Source organism: Mastigoproctus giganteus, chromosome 2, assembly GCF_048544385.1.
Source record: "Mastigoproctus giganteus isolate SK-2022 chromosome 2, ASM4854438v1, whole genome shotgun sequence".
In the NCBI taxonomy this organism is placed as follows: domain Eukaryota; kingdom Metazoa; phylum Arthropoda; class Arachnida; order Uropygi; family Thelyphonidae; genus Mastigoproctus; species Mastigoproctus giganteus.
Window position 1 is genome coordinate 242,802,461 of NC_143576.1, and position 21,072 is coordinate 242,823,532.

The 21,072-nt window shown below is 38.2% G+C and overlaps 1 protein-coding gene across 2 annotated transcripts in view; it reads left to right on the top strand.

Annotated features, from left to right (window-relative positions):
- Positions 1-21,072, top strand: part of LOC150090325 (uncharacterized) — a 97,772-nt gene that overhangs the window by 62,880 nt on the left and 13,820 nt on the right. For both annotated transcript variants that reach the window (XM_090389801.1, XM_090389802.1), the window contains exon 2: positions 15,781-17,643. In XM_090389801.1, coding sequence (XP_090245927.1) covers positions 15,786-17,643 — 1,858 coding nt within the window. In that variant the 5' untranslated portion in view covers positions 15,781-15,785. The remainder of the gene's footprint in view (positions 1-15,780; positions 17,644-21,072) is intronic.

A 21,072-nucleotide genomic window follows, 5' to 3' on the forward strand; every position in this document is an offset into this window, starting at 1 on the left:
CAAATCAAATCCGCCCTACCATGGAATATTGTGCCCCCAAAAACCTTTGTTAAGTTTCTATATTCCATTCAGAAGAGGGCAGTTAGGTTAATTAATGACTCCTCTCTAGCGGCATCTCTTCACTTGTTGTCTCATGGACATACTCTTTCTGCTGCATGCCTTTTCTACAGATACTTCCATGGGCATTGTTCTTCTGAATTGGCTTTTATAATTCCCGATCTCTTTCAAAACAGTCCAAACACATGCCGCCACCAGCCAACATCCATTTACTGTCCAACTTCAAACTCACAGAACCAGCTTTTCATCTTCCTCGTTTATTCATTCAACTGCCGTTTTCTGGAACAACCTTCCTTCATACATATTTCCTGAAAATTACAGTCTACAGAAGTTCAAGTCCAATGTCACCAAATATCTTCTTTCGTCTTCTCAACCTCCAACCCAAGTACGGTACTAAGTACTATAGGTTCTAATACCTCTCGTTTGGGGTTTTCATTAAAAAAAAAAAAATCCTATCTGTTGTGTCAAGCAATGATTAGGCGACATTTTGTTTACTGCGTACATGTCTGGTGGACTCAATTTAAGAAGGATATGGATCTCTTTGAAAGGATGCAGAGAAAAGTAACAAGATTAGTAAGTTACACCAAAGGGCACTCTTACTAAGAAAGACTTCAGTTCTGCAAATTGCAGTAATTGCATATTTGTTGAAGAAAATTCACATCAGTGAACACTACAACTGAAAATATGATAATTATTGGTGTTGTTTAATTTTATTATTTTAATAATTGTTATGATTGTATGCAACAGTATAAACGGCTATTTTTTTAAGTTTCGCTTGTCCTGCTTTAACATAAAATATCTGGTCACTATCTTTAAGTAAATCCCACATCAGTACACTGTGATCACTGTCACCAAGTAGCGCCTTTATCTGTCTATTCTTAATGCATGAGTAGTCACTGCTGATAATTAGAACACAGGGGTTTTACTTCCTTTGGTTGTCTCTTGAACATGCTGCTGTAGAAAACAGTGATCCACTAAATCCACAAGTTCCAGTCAATATTCACTGAGGGGTTCATATTTGGTGAGTATGGGATTGGCAGACCCAGGGCCCTGAGATCAATATCATCATTCTTTGCTTTCTTGGTGATTCCCTTCTATTTCTGACTCTGTCATGGTAACATGGTGTGTTTTTTTTTTTTTTTTTTTTTGGCTGGTGCAGCATAAGCCTCATATAGGCTTCCTTGCACCATATGGCTAATAATAATAATAAAAATATCTAGGGAGTTAAACTCCCCCATTATAAGACATTCTGTTTTACTGGCACAATCTGTTTCTCTATACAGTTGTTTGTTGAACTCATCATAGTCGTTAGGCCTATAACCCACTCCTCTCGATTTTGCTTTCCCAGTGCTTGTCTCGTCAAATTGACTGAACATTGCACTGTCACCACTGCCTTGATAGCACAGCAAATTTTCTTGCACCCTTTCTCCACTACCCTGAGTGTAGTACTGCACAGTTGGTATGTAATCCCAGATTAACGTATCCACTATGTAGTACTCACTGAGTGTAGAAGAAAAAGAGCTGAGGGTGTTTGTGCAATCAGATATGAAGTTTTCTGAGCAGTGCAGATAGGCTGCCAGAGCAGCTCATGGGGTTTTTTAAATTATATATAGGAATTTTGCTAGCAGAGATAAGGAGGTGATTATCCCTTCCTTTAAGGCAATGGTCAGGCCACACCTTGAGTATTGCATACAGGTCTTGGAGGCCTCATTTTAGGAAGAATGTAGAGCTGTTGGAATGAGTACAGAGAAGGGCAACGAGATTGGTGAGGGGAACAAAGGGTTGCTCTTACCAAGATAGGGTTAAGTTCTGCAAATTGCAGCATCTGGAGACTTAAGCACCTGCAAGGTGATCTCATTGAGGTGTAATAAGACCTTGAGTGGTTTCAGCATGTTCAGTGCTGATGGGATTCTTTCTCTTGTTCAGATTACTCACCTAAGGGGCCATAAATATAAATTGAGTTAAGACTATTGTATAATAGATGTGCAGGTGGTTGAATTTGCTGGAACAAACTTCCATCTGTCGTAGAAGTTGATAGCTTAAGTAAATTTAAGGCAGAACTAGGCAAACTTTTTGAATGAATGGGTGAGTGAAATGGAAGGGTTTTTTTTTTTTTTTTCTGGTGCTGTATAAACTTGCTTTCTTGAGCATTGCACAATCTCTTCAGGGCTGAACTGATTGACAAGGCTCTCTTCTCTCATCATATACTCCCTTGCTATCATGTATTGTCAGAATTACAGATACTTTCAAATTTAACTCTCTAACTAGTGACTTTTTTCAACATTGACCTGTACTTGTTAAGTAAGTCTGCAGATCTCCTGCTCATAATGTCATTAATGCCAGAATGTACATTATTATCTTTTGTGCCCTTAAAAGATATCTGCCCTACAACCTCATCAGCTTTTGCCCCTGGCAGACATATGCTGGTTCTATTCCACCTATCCTATTTCCACAATATATTTCCCATTTCCATGACATACTATGTATGTCATGGAAATGTACTTCTTCCCATATACTTCTCTACTGGCGGAATTACTTAGCAAGTACAGGTCACTGTTGAAAAAAAAGCCGTGAATTAGGGTTGAATTTGAAAGTGTCTGCAATTCTGCCCAGACACGATAGGAGGGAGTATATGATAAGAGCCTTGTCGATCAATTCGGCCCTGGAGGGATTGTGCAAGGCTCAAGGGGTAGAATTTTTTTCAGCCTGGACTGTACTTGTTAACAGGAGAGATTGCTTCTACAGGGATGGGATACACTTAAATAGAAAGGGTGCAAGAATTTTTGCTGATGCTGTCGAGGCAGTGTTAGGTGGGTCGGAAAACTGCTAGTTGGGGGGGGATACAAGGACTAATACATTAACAGTAGCCACTGGCAGAGATGGAAGTGATTCTTGCACTGCCTCTATTGAAATGAGCAGAAGCCTGAAAAACAAGATTCAGGATATTTCAGAGACTGCTGGGAGTCATTGCGGTACAAGTAAACACATGGGTTGTGTTAGGGTAGCTAAGAATAGAAACAGGTGCATGTATACCTGCGTGTACACCAATGCTAGGAGTTTGGTAAATAAATTTGATGAATTTGAGGTATTGCTCAAAACATCAAGGGCAGATATTGTTGGGATATCGGAGACGTGGTGTCACACAGATATAAGTAATGCGGAACTGGAATTTGGGGAATACAATGTGTATAGAAAGGATAGACAGGACGGGAGGGGAGGAGGGGTTATGCTATTAGTTAAGAAACACATAAAGTCCAAGGAAGTGAAGCCAGTCGACATTGATGGACAGGGCAGTGTCGAGTCAGTTTGGTGTGACATAAGCATAGGGAAATCAAAATTGAGAGTAGGAGTGTGCTATAGGCCTAATGACTCTGATGAGTATAATAAGATATTGTATAGGGAAATAGAGTGGGCCAGTAAATCAGAGAGTCTTATAATGGGGGATTTTAATTTCCCAGATATTGACTGGAATTTGTGGGTTGGTCACTCGCACACTAGCAAGGCTTTTGTGGATTTATTGGATGATTGTTTTCTACATCAGCATGTTCGTGAGGCAACAAGAGGGAGCAATATTCTTGATCTGATTATCAGTAGCGATTCTTCATGCATTAAGAATCTGCAGATAAATGAACCACTAGGTGGCAGTGATCACAGTGTGTTGAAGTGGGATTTACTCAAGGAGGTAACTACCATCAGAGGTAAAGGGAAGGGTTTTTGTTTTCGTAAAGGCGACTATGATGGTCTGAGACAGTATTTAAATTCTATACAGTGGGACCAACTGATGATGTTACCAACAGCAAACTCAAAATGGGAAGCATTCAAGGAACTAATCTTGGAGGCTACCAGGCTTTACATACCAACTATAGAAATATTGTTCAAGGTTTAGGCCTAAATGGTTGTCAGATGAACTAATGAGACAGGTGGCAGAGAAGAAAAATGCATGGGATACATACAAATTAATGGGTGACATGGAAGCCTATGATAGATATAAGTTGGTCTGTAACCAAGTCACAAAGGAGATTAGGCAGGCAAAGGCAGACTATGAAAAATCCTTGGCAAAGGATGCAAAGAAAAACAGAAAAGAGTTCTTTACATATTTAAACTCAAGAAGGAAAGGGATGAATCAGATTGGTCCACTGGATATTGATGGTTCAACAGTTGAGGATCCTGCTCAGGTGGCTAACAATCTAAACGAGTATTTTGCATCTACATTCACGCATGAGGAGTTATTCAGGAAGGAGAATGATGTAGGTAAAGTAAACATTGGCAGTGAGCTGGATGATTTTGTAATAACTGAGAAGAAAGTGGAGGAGAGATTGTTGAGGATAAACATAAAAAAGGCACCTGGGGTGGATGGGATCTATCCAGTTATATTAAAGGAGGCAGCAAAGGAAGTAAGCAAACCCCTAGCCATAATTATGAGAGCTTCTTTGGACTCAGGGGAGGTACCCATATACTGGAGATGTGCAAATGTAACCCCAATTCACAAAGGAGGATCAAAGGCTGACACAAGTAATTATAGACCTGTTAGTTTAACTTCTGTTCCAGGTAAATTAATGGAGGCACTGGTTAAAGAAGCACTGCAGGATCATCTAGACAAGAATTCAGTTATAGCTCAGACACAGCATGGTTTTGTTAAGGGCAGGTCTTGCCTGACCAATTTGATTGGATACTATTATGTAGTCACAAAAGAACTGGATGCAGGGAATAACTTTGATATTATATATTTGGATCTTAGAAGGGCTTTTGATACTGTTGCACATGGAAGACTGCTGCACAAATTGGAGCAGTGTGGCATTGGAGGCAAATTGCTGCTATGGATAAGGGGATGGTTGAGTGGCAGAAGACAGAGAGTGGTAATCAATGGACACTGCTCAACGTGGACTAATGTTATTAGTGGAGTTCCTCAGGGTTCAGTGTTGGGTCCGTTGTTGTTTTCGGTGTTTATGAATGATATTGATGATGGGATATCAAGTTTAATGTCCAAGTTTGCAGATGATACAAAGGTTGGCAGGGTTGTTAAGGACACTACTGACGCTATGCTGCTTCAACAGGATCTGGAAAGGTTGAACAGATGGGCTGAGAGGTGGCAAATGAAGTTTAACATTGACAAATGTAAAGTACTACATATGGGAAACAGTAACCCCAGAGCAACGTATCAACTCTGCGGTACTACACTGACAGTGGTGGAGAATGAAAAGGACCTGGGGGTAATTGTGCAGGCAGATATGAAGTTCTCTGAGCAGTGCAGACGGGCTGCAAGAGTAGCTCATGGTGTCTTGTCAATGATATACAGGAATTTTTCTAGCAGGGATAAGGAGATGATTATTCCCTTGTATAAGGCAATGGTTAGGCCACATCTTGAGTACTGTATACAGGTCTGGAGGCCTCATTTCAAGAAGGATGTAGAGCTGCTGGAACGGGTACAGAGAAGGGCAACAAGATTAGTGAATGGAACAAAGGGTTGCTCTTACGAAGAAAGGCTTAAGTTTTGCAAATTACAGAGTCTGGAAACTAGGCACCGGCGAGGTGATCTGATAGAGGTGTATAAGGCTTTGAATGGTTTGAGCATGCTCAATGCCAATGGGATTCTTCATCTTGCTCAGAATAATCACCTCAGAGGGCATAAATTCAAATTGAGGAAGGACAGATGTCGGATAGATGTGCGGAAATTTGCCTTTGGCCACCGGGTGGTTGGTTGGTGGAACCGACTTCCATCACTTGTTGTTGAAGTTGATAGCCTAAACAAATTTAAAGCTCAACTGGACAGGTATTTCGAACGAACGGAGGGGTGAAATGGGAGTGGTGTTTTTTTTTTTTTTTTGGCTGATGCTGAATAAGCTTACTTTCTTGCATCATATGCCTCTACTAATGCTAATGCTAATGCTACTAGAGAAGCGTTATTTTTTTGAAGTAATGCAATAGCAGCTATATTGTTGTGAAGGCAACCACAATATGAGATATAATTAAAACAGTGCCCTCTACACTAGTATTAGTATTTAGTATTAGTAACGGCCGTATGGTGCAAGAAAGCCTATGGCTTATGCTGTACCAGCCAAAAAAAAAAAATCCGAACAAAACAATGATAAAAACAAAAATTAAATAAATAAATAATAATAATTAATAAATAAATAAAAATAATAAAATGAAATTAAAAATTAAATAAAAAGGAAATTAATCCTATCATCCTATGCGCTTCCCTTACCCGAAAGTACTATCCAGATGACCTTTGAATTTCCCCAAACTGTCGGCCTCTACCACCCATGAAGGCAACTTATTCCAGTAATTTATAACTCGCTGGCTAAAATAAAACTTCCTGCAGTACAATCTAAACATTTCCCCGCGTAACTTGAATTTATGTCCCCTAGTTCTAGCATCATTTATAATCTTGAAAATTTTGTCCTCATTCATTTTACTGATGCCTCTCAGAGCCTTAAACACCTCAATCAAATCTCCTCTAAGGTGTCTAGTTTCCAAACTCTGCAACCCACATATTCGAAGTCTTTCTTCATAAGGACGCCCTTTTGCCGATCTCACCAGGCGAGTTACCCTTCTTTGCACCCTTTCAAGAAGCTCGATGTCTTTCTTTAGGTGCGGTCTCCATACTTGAACACAGTATTCCAAGTGTGGTCTAACATAGGCCTTATATAATGGGATTATCACGTCCCTATCTCTACTTGCAAAAGTTCGATAGATCATCGATAGGACACCATGGGCCTTCCTTGCAACCTGTTTACAATGCTCAGAGAATTTCATGTCTGACCGTATCGTAACACCCAAGTCCCTTTCCTCCAGTACTGGGTTTAGTTGAACTCCACCAAGTGAATAAGTTATTTTGGGATTACTGTTTCCCAGGTGTAATACCTTACACTTTGTTGGATTAAAGCACAGCTGCCATTTTTCTGACCATTCTTGAAGTCTATCTAGGTCTCTCTGAAGAAGCTCAGCTTGACAGTGATCATTAACTACTCTACCAATTTTAACATCATCTGCAAATTTAGACATCACGCCCTCTATCCCTTCATCAATGTCGTTTGTGAAAATTAAAAACAACAGTGGTCCTAATACTGATCCTTGGGGAACCCCACTTCTTACATCAACCCAATCTGAGGAATAGCCATTTATCACAACCCTCTGCCTCCTGCCCTGAAGCCATCCTTCTATCCATCTAAGGATTTTCCCAGTGATTCCAACCTGTTCCAGCTTATAAAGCAACCGCTCATGTGGGACTGAGTCAAAAGCTTTGCTGAAATCTAAATAAACAATGTCGAAATTATTCCCTAAATCCAGCTCGTGAGTGACCCTTTCGAAATAGCGAACCAGATTTGTTAAACATGATTTTCCCTTTACAAAACCATGCTGAGTATCCTTGAGAATTTCACTTCTATCCAAATGATCCTGAATTCCACCCTTGATCAATGCCTCCATGATTTTCCCTACTACTGAAGTCAGACTGACAGGTCGATAATTTCCCACTTCACTTTTAGAGCCACCCTTATGTATGGGAGATACATTTGCACTTTTCCAATCCAAGGGAATCTCCCCAGAGTCTAGTGATGCTCGCATAACCAGCCTCAGTGGTTCAATGCACTCGCTTGCCGCCTCTCTCAAGATTATAGGGTATATTCCATCAACTCCAGGAGCCTTACTAGTCTGTAGGCTTGAAAGTTTTTTCATTAAATAATCTTGCGAAATTTCAATATCATTAATTACATATTTTTTAACTTCGCTCCCACAATTTCCCATTGCCACAAAAGGCTTTTCATTTGTAAATATCGATGCAAAATAACTGTTGAGTTCATCTGCAACGGCAACTGGTGTATTTATTACTATCCCCTTTCCCTTACGTAAAGGTCCGATCTGGTTTGTCCTGCTCTTCTTGGCATTTATATATGTGAAGAATTCTTTATCCCCCCTCTTTGCTCTGTTTGCTAGTGATTTCTCATAAACTGCCTTTGCCTGTCGAACCTTTTCTGTGGCTCTGTTACACATCACCTTGTAGCTGTTATAGGCTTCAGTACTTTTTATTGCTCTGTAACGTTTCCATGCCACCTTTTTCTGCTCAAGTAATGTGGCAACTTCATTATTCATCCAACTTGGAACCCTTCTCGTGGAGTATTTTTTTAATGGTATATACGCATTCAAGGCATCTGTGATTAATGTTTTAAAAGCGTACCACAGTTCAATTGTATTCATTCTCTGCGCGATATCTACCCAGTTAATAGAGGCCATTTAGTACCTTAAGGCATCGTAATTTCCTTTTCTGAAATTAAAACCCATTCCTTTGCCTTTTACTTCTGCTACCTCTCTCGTCATCATCCACCGTAGAACTCCGTGATCACTTCCTGCTACTGGTTCCTCTACTGTCAGCCCTGTTATGTCATCTGATTCATGTGTGATGATGAGGTCTAGGATATTCTTTTCTCTAGTACTTTCCCTGACATGTTGATACAAATAACAGTCATCTAGTTGATTTAAAAATTTTGTTCCCCATGTCGAGTTTCCTTCCCATTTACTCCAATCAATTAGAGGCAAATTGAAATCACCCATAATAAGGCATTGACGCTTACTTGCCCATTCCATTTGCATGTAGAGGCTTTTGTCATAGTCTTCACAATCACCTGGTCTGTAGAGTACGCCTATTCGCATTGTACCTTTGTTTCCAACTATCTCACACCATACAGACTCTATACTAGCATGTGAAATGTCTGAATCTGGGAAAGCTATCGTCGCACTCAGGCTGCTTCTGATAAGAAGCATTACCCCACCACCCCTTCTATCTACTCTATCCTTCCTAAATACATTATACAAGCCGTACTGAAACTCATCATCCCCAATTTCCGGGTGGCACCACGTCTCCGTAAGCCCTATTACGTCCGCGTTACTTGTTTTAACCAGCAGTTCGAATTCGCTCATTTTATTGACGACACTTCTAACGTTACTGTATAAACAATTAAGATTTACTGTTCTTGTATATTTAACAACCCTAACACAACCCTTGAAGTTTTTTAGGCTCTCTTCCCTGATATTAGCTACCTGCTCACGTGAAACGTCTTTGCCCCCAGAACATCTAGATAATACGTCCAGTTGGGGTAACAGATAAGAACTCTTAAGGTATGTGCAAGAGTTACATTGACCAATATTATCAGATAAACGCGTGTCAGTATTACCCACATCCCCCCTAACTAGCAGTTTCCCTGAGCCTTTAAGGTATCCTCAATAATACTGGCAAAAACGTTTGCACCACCTTTGTTTAAGTGTATCCCGTCTCTACAAAACAAATTCCTTCTACCTACAAGTGTGGGCCATGCTGATAGAAATTTACCCCCTAAAGCCTTGCAGATTCCTTCAAGTCTTGAGTTAATCCACAAGGCTCTTAACATATAATCCCTCCTATCGTGTCTGGGCAGAATTGCAGACACATAGACATTATGGCCTAGCTCGCGACATTTCCTCAGCATGGTCCTGTATTTTTCCAACAAATCGTCAGATCGTGTACGTTTAATATCGTTTGTCCCCACATGAATAATAATATTTTCTTTACCCCCTTTAAAATCTGACAGTCTGTTGGTGACATCATCAATAGTTGCTCCCGGCAGACATACCCTGGTTCTGCTCCACCTATCTTTATTACAAAAAATATACATACATAGCTTAAGTTTATGGGTTAACTATGGTGTATTTATACCGATACTATACAGTTAATTATCAAAACCCATAAGGATTATGCCTTGGGCATTTCGTTTTCAAAATTATTATATAATATAAATAAGAACCTTCAAAAACCAAAAATTATGAAGCTAGAAATTCATTTGTCACAGGAAAGTCAATTTTCAACTTCATTACTATCAATTTAAAAATTAATAAACAACTAATTTTAGGGCTGTACTTCAACAGTAAAGGCAAGTTAACATGTCAATATTGTTATAAAAAAACAAGAAAGAATGGCAGAAATCTTTGTCACCACAATACATACAGTATACAAGGAGTGATGAAAAAGTTCTGGATTGACTCTACCCTGAAATTGTAACAAGTTGCAGTATGTCTGTTGAATTATCTAGACAGGCTATTAGTATTTAGTATTATCAGTGGCAAATGAAGCAAGTAAGAGCTTATACAGCATCAGCAAAAAAAAAAAGAAAGAAAACACATTACTACTTGTCCTTGCCTAATAATTTGCCTAATTCTTCCTTAAATTTATTCAAACTATCAATTTTGATAACACCAGATGGAAGTTTGTTTCAAAAATCAACTACCCACTGGCTGAAAGAAAATTTCTGCACATTTATCCTGCAATCATCCTTCCTCAATTTAAATTTATAACTCTCTTATGTGTTGTTGCCTGAACAAGAGTAGGGAGCCATCAACAAGAGTAAGGAGCTCATTCAATGCCTTAAACACCTCAATCAGTTCTCCTCACAGGCATCTAGATTCCAGATCTAGCCCTAAAATTAGTTGTTTATTAATTTTTAAATTGATAGTAATGAAGTTGAAAATTGACTTTCCTGTGACAAATGAATTTCTAGCTTCATAATTTTTGGTTTTTGAAGGTTCTTATTTATATTATATAATAATTTTGAAAACAAAATGCACAAGGCATAATCCTTATGGGTTTTGATAATTAACTGTATAGTATCGGTGTAAATACACCATAGTTAACCCATAAACTTGAGCTACGTATGTAGTGTAGGGGGCATTGTTTTAATTGTATCTCATATTGTGGTTGCCTTCACAATGATATAGCTGCTATTGCATTACTTCAAATAAATAACGCTTCTCTAGTAGAGAAGACTACTGTTATTTATTTTCAGCACTACCACCACCCAGACAATCGTTTCGAGGCTATTGGGCTTCATCATTAGTGGGCGGGCAGGTACCCAGGTAATACAACAAGCCATCACAGTTGTGAAGTTATCCACAATATGAGAGATGCCAAAAGGGTGTGGTAGTAATGTATTTTGAAAAAAAAATGCACAAGGCATAATCCTTGTGGGTTTTGATAATTAACTATATAGTATTGGTGTAAATACACCATAGTTAACCCATAAACTTGAGCTATTGTGACTTGAGGATTGTGACTTTGGCATGTGTTGTTGGAGGAGAGAGTTGTGATCTCAAAGGAAGAAAAAAAACCACAATATGAGACAATTAAAACGATGCCCTCTACGCTACATACGTAGCTCAAGTTTATGGGTTAACTATAGTGTATTTACACCGATACTATATAGTTAATTATCAAAATACATTACTACCACACCCTTTTGGCATCTCTCATATTGTGGATATAACTTCGCAACTGTAATGGCTTGTTGTATTACCTGGGTACCTGCCCACCCACTGACGATGAAGCCCAATAGCTTCAAAACAATCGTCTGGGTGGTGGTACCGCTGAAAATAAATAACAGTAGTCTTCTCTACTAGAGAAGCGTTATTTATTTGAAGTAATGCAATAGCAGCTATCTCGTTGTGAGGGCAACCACGATATGAGATACAATTAAAACAATGCCCTCTATGCTACATACGTAGCTCAAATTTATGGTGTATTTACACCGATACTACATAATTATATAATAATATAATAATCACAGTAAACCTTCGATATTTGCAGGTTTGGTTATTCTTGGGTTATGTCTGTATTGTATACCTATTTAACATTCATAGTTTCATCATTTGAGAATAGTTTTTCTGCAAGCCTATTTTATATTCTAGCATATAAATTTAACTGTCTGCGCAGAGTAGATGTGGCCCATGATTTTACTGATGGATGAAGGTCCCCAACAAATAAGCTATTACACATGCAAATAGTGATTCTTCTGTGTCAATCAGCAATTTTTGGAAAAAAGTACATCAATGGCTGTATAACAAATATAAAGGGATTTCTAGATGAAATCAAACTATTAACACTTGGAATGGGTGCTGGAGGGACCTGTTGCCTTATGCAGTAAACACCCGAAACACTTGTTTCATTGGTAGAGAACTCTAGAGGATTGTGACTTTGGCATGTGTTGTTGGAGGAGAGAGTTGTGATCTCAAAGGAAGAAAAAAGTGATGTGATTCAAAAACCTTGTCTCTTGCTTAAGGTACTGCTAGGTATTTTGGATGTGTTTAAAGCATTAGTTGACAGGCCATTTGAAATGGATGTCACAGTTGCACTTTCTTCCTCTGCTAACTCTTGCGAGTCACTGTGCCAGAAAGGTTTTCAGAAAAACACATCTCTAATTCATAATCCTGTGATCTGGGAGTTACAGTATGGGCAGATATGAAGTTTTCTGAACAGTGTAAACAGGCAGTCGGGAAAGCCCATCGTGTCCTGTCAATAATTTATCAAATGTTATCCTGTAGAGAGGGAGACAGGTTATAATCCCACTGTATAAGGCAATAATAAGACCATATTTGGAATACTGTGTTCAGATATGGAGACCTCATCTGAAAAAAAGACATTGAGCTTCTTGAAAGGGTCCAGAGATGCGCAACTCAAATGGTGAGATTAGGACAACTGTATGAGAAAATACTCTGATTACATGGGCTACAGAGCTTCATACCAGGCACTTCCGAGATGGCCTGATTGCGGTTTATAAAGCTCTGAGAGGGATCAGTAAAATGAATGAAGGTGGAATTCTCAATGTTCTAAAGAATTGCGGAGTTGGGGAAACCCCTGGAGCCGCTTTACAATTAACACTATGTTATAAAGAATTCCAGGACTAAGGGTCAGGAATCTATCTATCTATTTATTTTAAATTCAAATTACAGGGCTTGAGGTTTAGATTAGATTATGGAAAGTTTTCTTTTAGCCAGCATGTTGGTGGTATCCAGAACAAGTTGCCCTTGCAGGTAGTCGCGGTTGGCAGTTTGAATAAGTTCAAAGGTTAACTGGATATTACCTGTGTGAATTGGGAAGCATGTAATTTGTGTTTTCTATTCTACTTGGTTGAGTGTTTTTTTTTTTTTTTTTTTTTTTGTTTTTTTTTTTTCAGTCGGTGCAGCTGAATTCATTGGGTACGTTTCGACGGAAGTTATCACTGAAAGCATGTTTAAACTAGGAGGATTTAATAATAAGGAATAAAACCATCTCTGAAAAGCTTCTATCAGTAAAGCCTAAAGACGGAATAGAATAGCATAGAAAAGATATAATAAGGCCCTCGGAGTGGACAGTATACATACATCAGTATATTTAAAAAATGGGGGGAAAGAGAAATGCACGGTGTTGAGTGTATAAAACTATTGGTAATTTACTAATAACTTTGCTAAGGATGAAATTACTATGATCCATTGTTATTAAGGGTGGTACTGTGTTGTTTCCTTAACCATATGAGTTTGTGAAGGTGATACCTGACCAGTCTGGTCAAGTAAGACATCACTTTACTATGATGGAGTCATAAAACACTTGGATGCACAAAACAACTAAGACACTATTACCTTGAGTTTAGTAAAGCTTTTGATACAATTCCAAATGAAAGGGTAACAAACTTGTGCAAATTGTGAGTACTGGTAAAACCTTTTGTTCGATCAGAACTAGGTATAAGATAGAAGGAAGGACCGGTGTAGCAAGTGGAGTCCTTCGGGAAGAGTTGCTTTCCTTCTAATTGCATTGATGTAAGGGTGCAACTCCAGTTTTGTGACTGGTGTGTGTATTTTATATCAACATGTTATTTATATTAAACATTAAAATGTAACTGTCAGTAGTTTTCTGTTTTCTTGTTCTGATGAAAGTCTGCAAGATAGGAGTAATTAACGTATAGCTAAATATATTTTTAATATTTCAGTTAAATTGTGCAAGGAATCCATTAGATGTTTCACCTCTATGCAGTGAGTTGTTTCATTCTCCTCATGATGCCCCTCAAAATTGCACTTTTAAGTACAACTTTCAGTTAGTTCTCCTGCATCAGGTGGTTTTTTAACGTTCACATGGTGCTATACTCTGTTTTTCCCTCCTAAGTTAATGGCAAAGAAAAGCCTATATTATCCAGTTTACACTTGTTTTATGTAATACTCCCAACACACAACAAAATAGTTCAGTGATATTAATGGCATTTATCGTTGAATAAATTTTAGGCTTTTTTTCTCTCTCTCTCTCTCTCTCTCTCTCTCTCTCTCTCTCTTCTTCCCTTAATTTTATTTTATTTTGTCTTTATGTAAAAGTAGTATCACTCTCGTGATTGATGTCTTTTTCTTTGACTTTGGAACAGAATGCAATGCTTTTAAATATGGACGCCAACTTGTTGGGTTCACCATCGACATTGCATTCCGAAAAGTCTGTTTCTCAGAAATAAATATGAAGAGAACTATTGATGAGTAGTAGTGTTGGACAGAGTATTATAAACTACATTCAAAACTTTTGGGAAGAAATGTCCAAGGAGAGCATCAGTTCCATTACTAATAAAACTTTTCCAGATTAAAACTGAAATTAAGACTGGCCATGCTCTTCATATGCTGTGGAAAGAATGACCAGGCTCCATCAATAAACAGCAAAAGTTGTTGGGGTATGATAACTTCACTTTGAAGAAATTGTGAACTTTTCTGCGAATAGAAAGGAATTGCCCACTGTGAACAAAATTTTAGCACAAACTAAAGAGAATACCGAAATTTGTTTTGAAAAAATTAGTGCACCTTATGCATGATATGGGCTTTGTTTTTGTGTGTAGGAGCAGAAATTTGGCAGTGACTGAAAAAAATCAACATTACGGCAAAGAAAATATTCAAGAGCAATCAAGTAGTATAGGCAAGAATGAGAAGTATTTCTCTCTGGATCATCAGTAGGATTAAAGCACTGAGTGGTAAAAGGAGAAGATTGATAATAATGCATTCAGGCAGTTGAGATGATTATGTCACAGATGCCCCTGAAATTTTTCAAATAAAAAATAATTGTATAAATTACTCAAGGAAATGGTTTATGCTTAATACAAAATATTAAACACAATAGTATGATAACACTGAATAATGCTGCCTATCATTCTCTCAAACTTGAGAGGCTTCCGACACAATTCTTGACCCAAAAAACATTTAAGATTGATACAGTTGTGTAAACTACATTGGATGAAATGCATCAATTACATAACTGCCGAAGAATGGTGTAATGGATAATGAAAAATGTGTTTGCAAGACTCTTCTGATTATGATACCAGTTTTGAAAATCTAAGTGGAATTGATGATATTTGATAATGTACAAATGTTATTTTTTCTAGCCTTCACAAAATATTTTAAGTATTCATCAAAATATATAAAATTAAATTTAAAAAAAAAATAGGAAGTCAATAATTAACAATTCAAAAAAGGCAACTAAATTAAAAGTATTGAATTAATCAGCAGGTTTTATTATCATAGTTGAAGGTAATGCCAAAAGCCATTGTTTTAGTAGTGTGTACAAAACCATTGCTTGTTGAAGTTTTTTTTTTTTTTCCTCCCTTCATTTTGGCATAGATCGTAAATGACATGTAATAATCTGAAATTATTTTTTTTTAAAATATATATTGATATATTTAAAGAGTTATATTGGAAAGGGAAAAACAAAACACTGTGGATGGGAGCAGGGCATATTAATGCAGTATCAACTTATGTTAAACCAGAGTATTATTGATCTTTCTTAAATCATTATATACTGAGCGTTATTTGAATATTGTATGTTTTCTTGTACATTTTAATATAAAGATGTATCTTTCAGTGTTCAGTATATATTTTATTAGATTCATATGTAAAATATCTGAATATCTTTTCATTTTCATACAGGCAATATGAATGACACACGGAGAAGTAGATATACACCAAGACCATTTTTAAGCAGATCTCCAGAAGTGTTTACTGATTCAAGAGGGTGGCAGTTGCCTTCCCTGTCTTCCAGACAGCCTAACAGAAACTGGGATGATAATGACATACATCCCTGGAGTAGAGAATTAAGTACATATGATGACTATTCCTCCTTACATTCTGAAAAGAGATCAATGCTGTATCCAGATGAATATTCAAGTCAGCTATCTATAGACAGGAATTTGGATAGGCACTTTGGACAGACATCTAGGAATTCATTATCACATTCACGAGAAGATACGCTAACTGAAAGTCCTTTGCAAGACAGATATTCAACCCAAAGAAAATCGTTTAATTTAAGTATGAAAACTAATTATCCCCATGAAACTAGTGATGCATATGATAGGCAGTTGTCACCTTTAGGAAAGCAGCAAGGGTCAAATGCAAAATCAGATGTCAATAATTTTTTGGGAACATTGATGAGTCTTATGCAAACATACGATGATAGGGAACCCTCTAAACCTGGCAGCAAAGTTAATAAAGGCAGGGCTCAAACAAATGAGCGATCATCGCGTAATTTAGACATGCCATCAGATATAAACAAAAATGTAGGTGAGTCATCAAACTTTGTTCCCAAGCAAATGATAAGAGCACTACAACAGGCAACAGATTTTGGGCCAAAGCATATGGGATTGTTAGGTGATCGGCCAGTGCATGGTAACATAGAACCCCGAAGTGCTGCAGATGAAACTTTTAATAGTACTCTAGAAGATTCCTTCAGAGAATCTTTTAAGCAGTCAGGTAATCGTGTGTCAGAATCAGCAACTAAAGAAGTCATAAGTGATATTTTATACAAAAATATGTATGAGACTATACTCAAGAATCCAGAATTGAGAGAAAAATTTCCAACTGATGGTGACAGTCTCAAAAGATTGATTCAAACATTGCCTTTTAAGCCACTCATTGAAACATTTTTACAGTCAGCTGAACAATCTGGTTTATTGGCAAATCATTCAAAAACTTCAGATGAACCTCAAAAGGGTGGTCTTTTGGGACATCATCCTTTAGAATCACAAACAGATGATTTTACGTCACATAACAGAGGGTCACGTGGGCTTCTGGGAGATCCTGATGATAGAGAAAGGGAGAAGTGTTCTAAGCAGAGTGGGTTGTTAGGTGATTTTCCTCCCTTTTCAGAAGATCCAATGTATGATGACAGCTCCTCCAGACAATTTGGACTCTTAGGTGATGCTCCATCATTATCTAAGAAAATGGATGATTTTGAAAAACCTGGTTTACTTGGAGATTGCCCATTGGATGTTGATCCCAGAGATTCAATATGGTCATGTCCAACCCCACCAATATATGATGAAACAAGACCACCACCCCTTTTAGGTGACTGTCCAGAACCTTCAATGAAGAAAGGGCCATTGATTGAAAAACCTCCACTTTCAAGATTACTTGGTTCTTCAATTGAAGATCTTGAACAACCTGGCTTGCTTGGTGATGGGCCACCACCATATAAAAGGGCAAGAACAGGATCTGAAAGCTATTCACAAGATTCCCTCTATCTTTCACGAATGTCATTTATGTCATCAAGAGGAGGAGGAGGAGGAAGTGGTGGAAGTGGTGGTGGTGATAGACCATACTTAATAGCAGAGAGACCGGTGGTATCTACATCTGCATCATCTTTTATGAATACAACCCGACCTGGAATACTTGGGCAACCGTCATCCTTTGCATTATCCATTATGAGACCACCTCTGATGCGATTTGGATCTTTTGAAGGATATTCCACATCTAATAGATCAAGAAATTCTGGAAAGACATCATTCCAAACTAAAGGTATGTTTTGCATGTATACTAAATATTTCTTAAATTTTTAGTATTTAATTATAATTATTAACCATCAATATATGCATTTTTATATTTAAATGTTTTTGCATGATGGTTGCCAATTTTCTTTCCCAGACTATAATGTAAATACTTGAACTGCATGATTTTAAATATGCCATACTAAACTTGTTTTAAATTTGTTTTTAAAAAAGGTTACAGAGAATTCAAATTTTCACACAGGAAATGTGATAGATTTTTTTTTTTTTTTTTTTTTTTTTTTTTTTGTAATTCCCACTAGTAGACCACACTTAAAATCAAACCTTGCTGTTGGTGTAAAAAGTACACTAACATGTCACTCTACATTGTCACAATTAAAACTATGAGAATATTGTAAAGTTCCAATGCCTGTACAGAGATCCCTGCTTAATGCTGATAATTCGTTCCTGAAAAACAGTGCTAAGTGAATCAGCATTAAGTGAGCACTGTATTAGCATTAGCATTAGTAGAGGCATTTGATGCAAGAAAGCAAGCTTATGCAGCATCAGCCAAAAAAAAAAAAAAAAAAAAGAACCACTTCCACTTCACCCCTCTGTTCGTTCAAAATACCTGTCCAGCTGAGCCTTAAACTTATTTAGGCTATCAACCTCCACCACAGGGGATGGAAGTCTGTTCCACCAACCAACCACCCGCTGGCTAAAGGCAAATTTCCGCACGTCTATCCTACATCTCTCTTTCCTCAATTTGAATTTATGCCCTCTCAGGTGATTATTCTGAGCGAGAGGAAGAATCCCATCAGCATTGAGCATGCTCAAACCATTCAAGACTTTATACACCTCTATCAGATCACCTCGCTGGTGCCTAGTCTCCAGACACTGTAATTTGCAAAACTTAAGCCTTTCTTCGTAAGAGCACCCCTTTGTTCCATTCACTAATCTTGTTGCCCTTCTCTGTACTCGTTCCAGCAGCTCTACATCCTTCTTGAAATGAGACCTCCAGACCTGTATACAGTACTCTAGGTGTGGCCTGACCATTGCCTTATACAAGGGAATAATCACCTCCTTATCCCTGCTAGAAAAATTCCTATATATCATTGACAATACACCATGAGCTACTCTTGCAGCCCGTCTGCACTGCTCAGAGAACTTCATATCTGCCTGCACAACCATCCCCAGGTCCCTTTCATTCTCTACCACTGTCAGTGTAGTACCACACAGTTGATATGTTGCTCTTGGGTTGCTGTTTCCCATGTGTAGTACTTTACATTTGTCAATGTTAAACTTAATTTGCCACCTCTCCGCCCATCTGGTCAACCTTTCCAGATCCTGTTGCAGCAGCATATCGTCAGTAGTGCCCTTGACAACCCTGCCTACCTTTTTATCAACTGCAATCTTCAACATTAAGCTTGATATACCATCATCAATATCATTTATGAATACAGAAAACAATAATGGACCAACACTGAGCCCTGAGGGACTCCACTAATAACATTAGTCCACGACGAGCAGTGTCCATTGATTACCACTCTCTGTCTTCTCCCCCTCAGCCACCCCTTTATCCACAGCAGCAATTTGCCTCCAATGTCACACTGCTCCAATTTGTGCAGCAGTCTTCCATGTGCAACAGTATCAAAAGCCTTTCTAAAATCCAAGTATATAATATCAAAGTTATTCCCTGCATCCAGTTCCTTTGTGACTGCATCATAGTATCCAATCAAATTAGTCAGGCAAGACTTCCCCTTAACAAAACCATGCTGTGTCCGAGCTATAACTGAAGTCTTGTCTAAATGATCCTGCAGTGCTTCTTTAACTAGTGCCTCCATTAATTTTCCTGGAACAGAAGTTAAACTCACAGGTCTATAATTACTTGTGTCAGCCTTTGATCCTCCTTTGTGAATTGGGGTCACATTTGCACATCTCCAGTCTGTGGGTACCTCCCCCTGAGTCCAAGGAAGCTCTCATAATTATGGCTAAGGGTTTGCTTACTTCCTTTGCTGCCTCCTTTAATATAACTGGATAGATCCCATCCACCCAGGGTGCCTTTCTTGTGGTTATCTTCAACAATTTCTCCTCCACTTTACTATCAGTTATTACAAGATTCTCTAGCTTACTGCTAGAGTTGAATACACCTCTGGCTTTCCGCTCGCTAAATAACTCCTCATGTGTGAATGTCGATGCAAAATATTCATTTAGTTTGTTAGCTACCTGAGCAGGATCATCAACAGTTGAACCATCGATATCAAGTGGGCCAATCTGATTCATCCCCTTCCTTCTAGAGTTTACACAAGTAAAGAACTCTTTGCTGTTTTTCTTTACATCCCTTGCCAAAGATTTCTCGTAATCTGCCTTTGCCTGCCTAACCTCCTTTGTTACTTGGTTGCAGATCAACTTGTATCTAACATAGGCTTCTGTGTCATGTGTTAATTTGTATGTATCCCATGCATGTTTCTTCTCTGCCATATGCCTCATCAGTTCATCTGACATCCATTTAGGCCTAAACCTTGAACAATATTTCTTAGTTGGTATGTAAAGCCTAGTAGCTTCCAAGATAAGTTCTTTGAATGCTTCCCATTTTGCATTTGCTGTTGGTAACATCATCAGTTGGTCCTACTATATAGAATTTAAATACTGTCTCAGTCCATCTTAGTCGCCTTTACGAAAGCAATAACTCTTCCCTTTACCCTTAATGGTAGTTACCTCTTTGAGTAAATCCCACTTCAGCACACTGATCACTGCCACCTAGTGGTTCATTTATCTGCAGATTCTTAATGCATGAAGAATGACTGCTGATGTAGAAAACAATCGTCCAATAAATCCACAAAAGCCTTGCTAAGTGTGTGAGTGACCAGCCCCCAAATTCCAGTCAATATCTGGGAAATTAAAATCTCCCATTATAAGACTCTCTGATTTACTGGCCCACTCTATTTCCCTGTACAGTTTCTTATTATACTCATCAGAGTCATTGGGCCTATAGCACACTCCTACTCTCAATTTTGATCTCCCAATGCTCACGTCACACCAAACTGACTCGACACTGCACTGTCCAGCGATGTCCACTGGCTTCACTTACTTGGATTTTATGTATTTCTTAATTAATAGCATAACCCCTCCTCCCTTCCTATCCAGTCTATCCTTTCTGTAGACGTTGTACTCCCCAAATTCCAGTTCTGCATTCCTTATATCTGTGTGACACCACGTCTCTGATATCCCAACAATATCTGCCTTTGATGTTTTGAGCAATACCTCAAATTCATCAAATTTATTTACTAAACTCCTAGCATTGGTGTACACGCAAGTATACATGCACCTATTTCTATTCTTAGCTACCCATGTGTTTACTTGTACCGCAATGACTCCCGGCAGTCTCTGAAATATCCTACATCTTGTTTTTCAGGCTTCTGCTCATTCCAATAGAAGCAGTGCAAGAATCTCTTTCACCTCT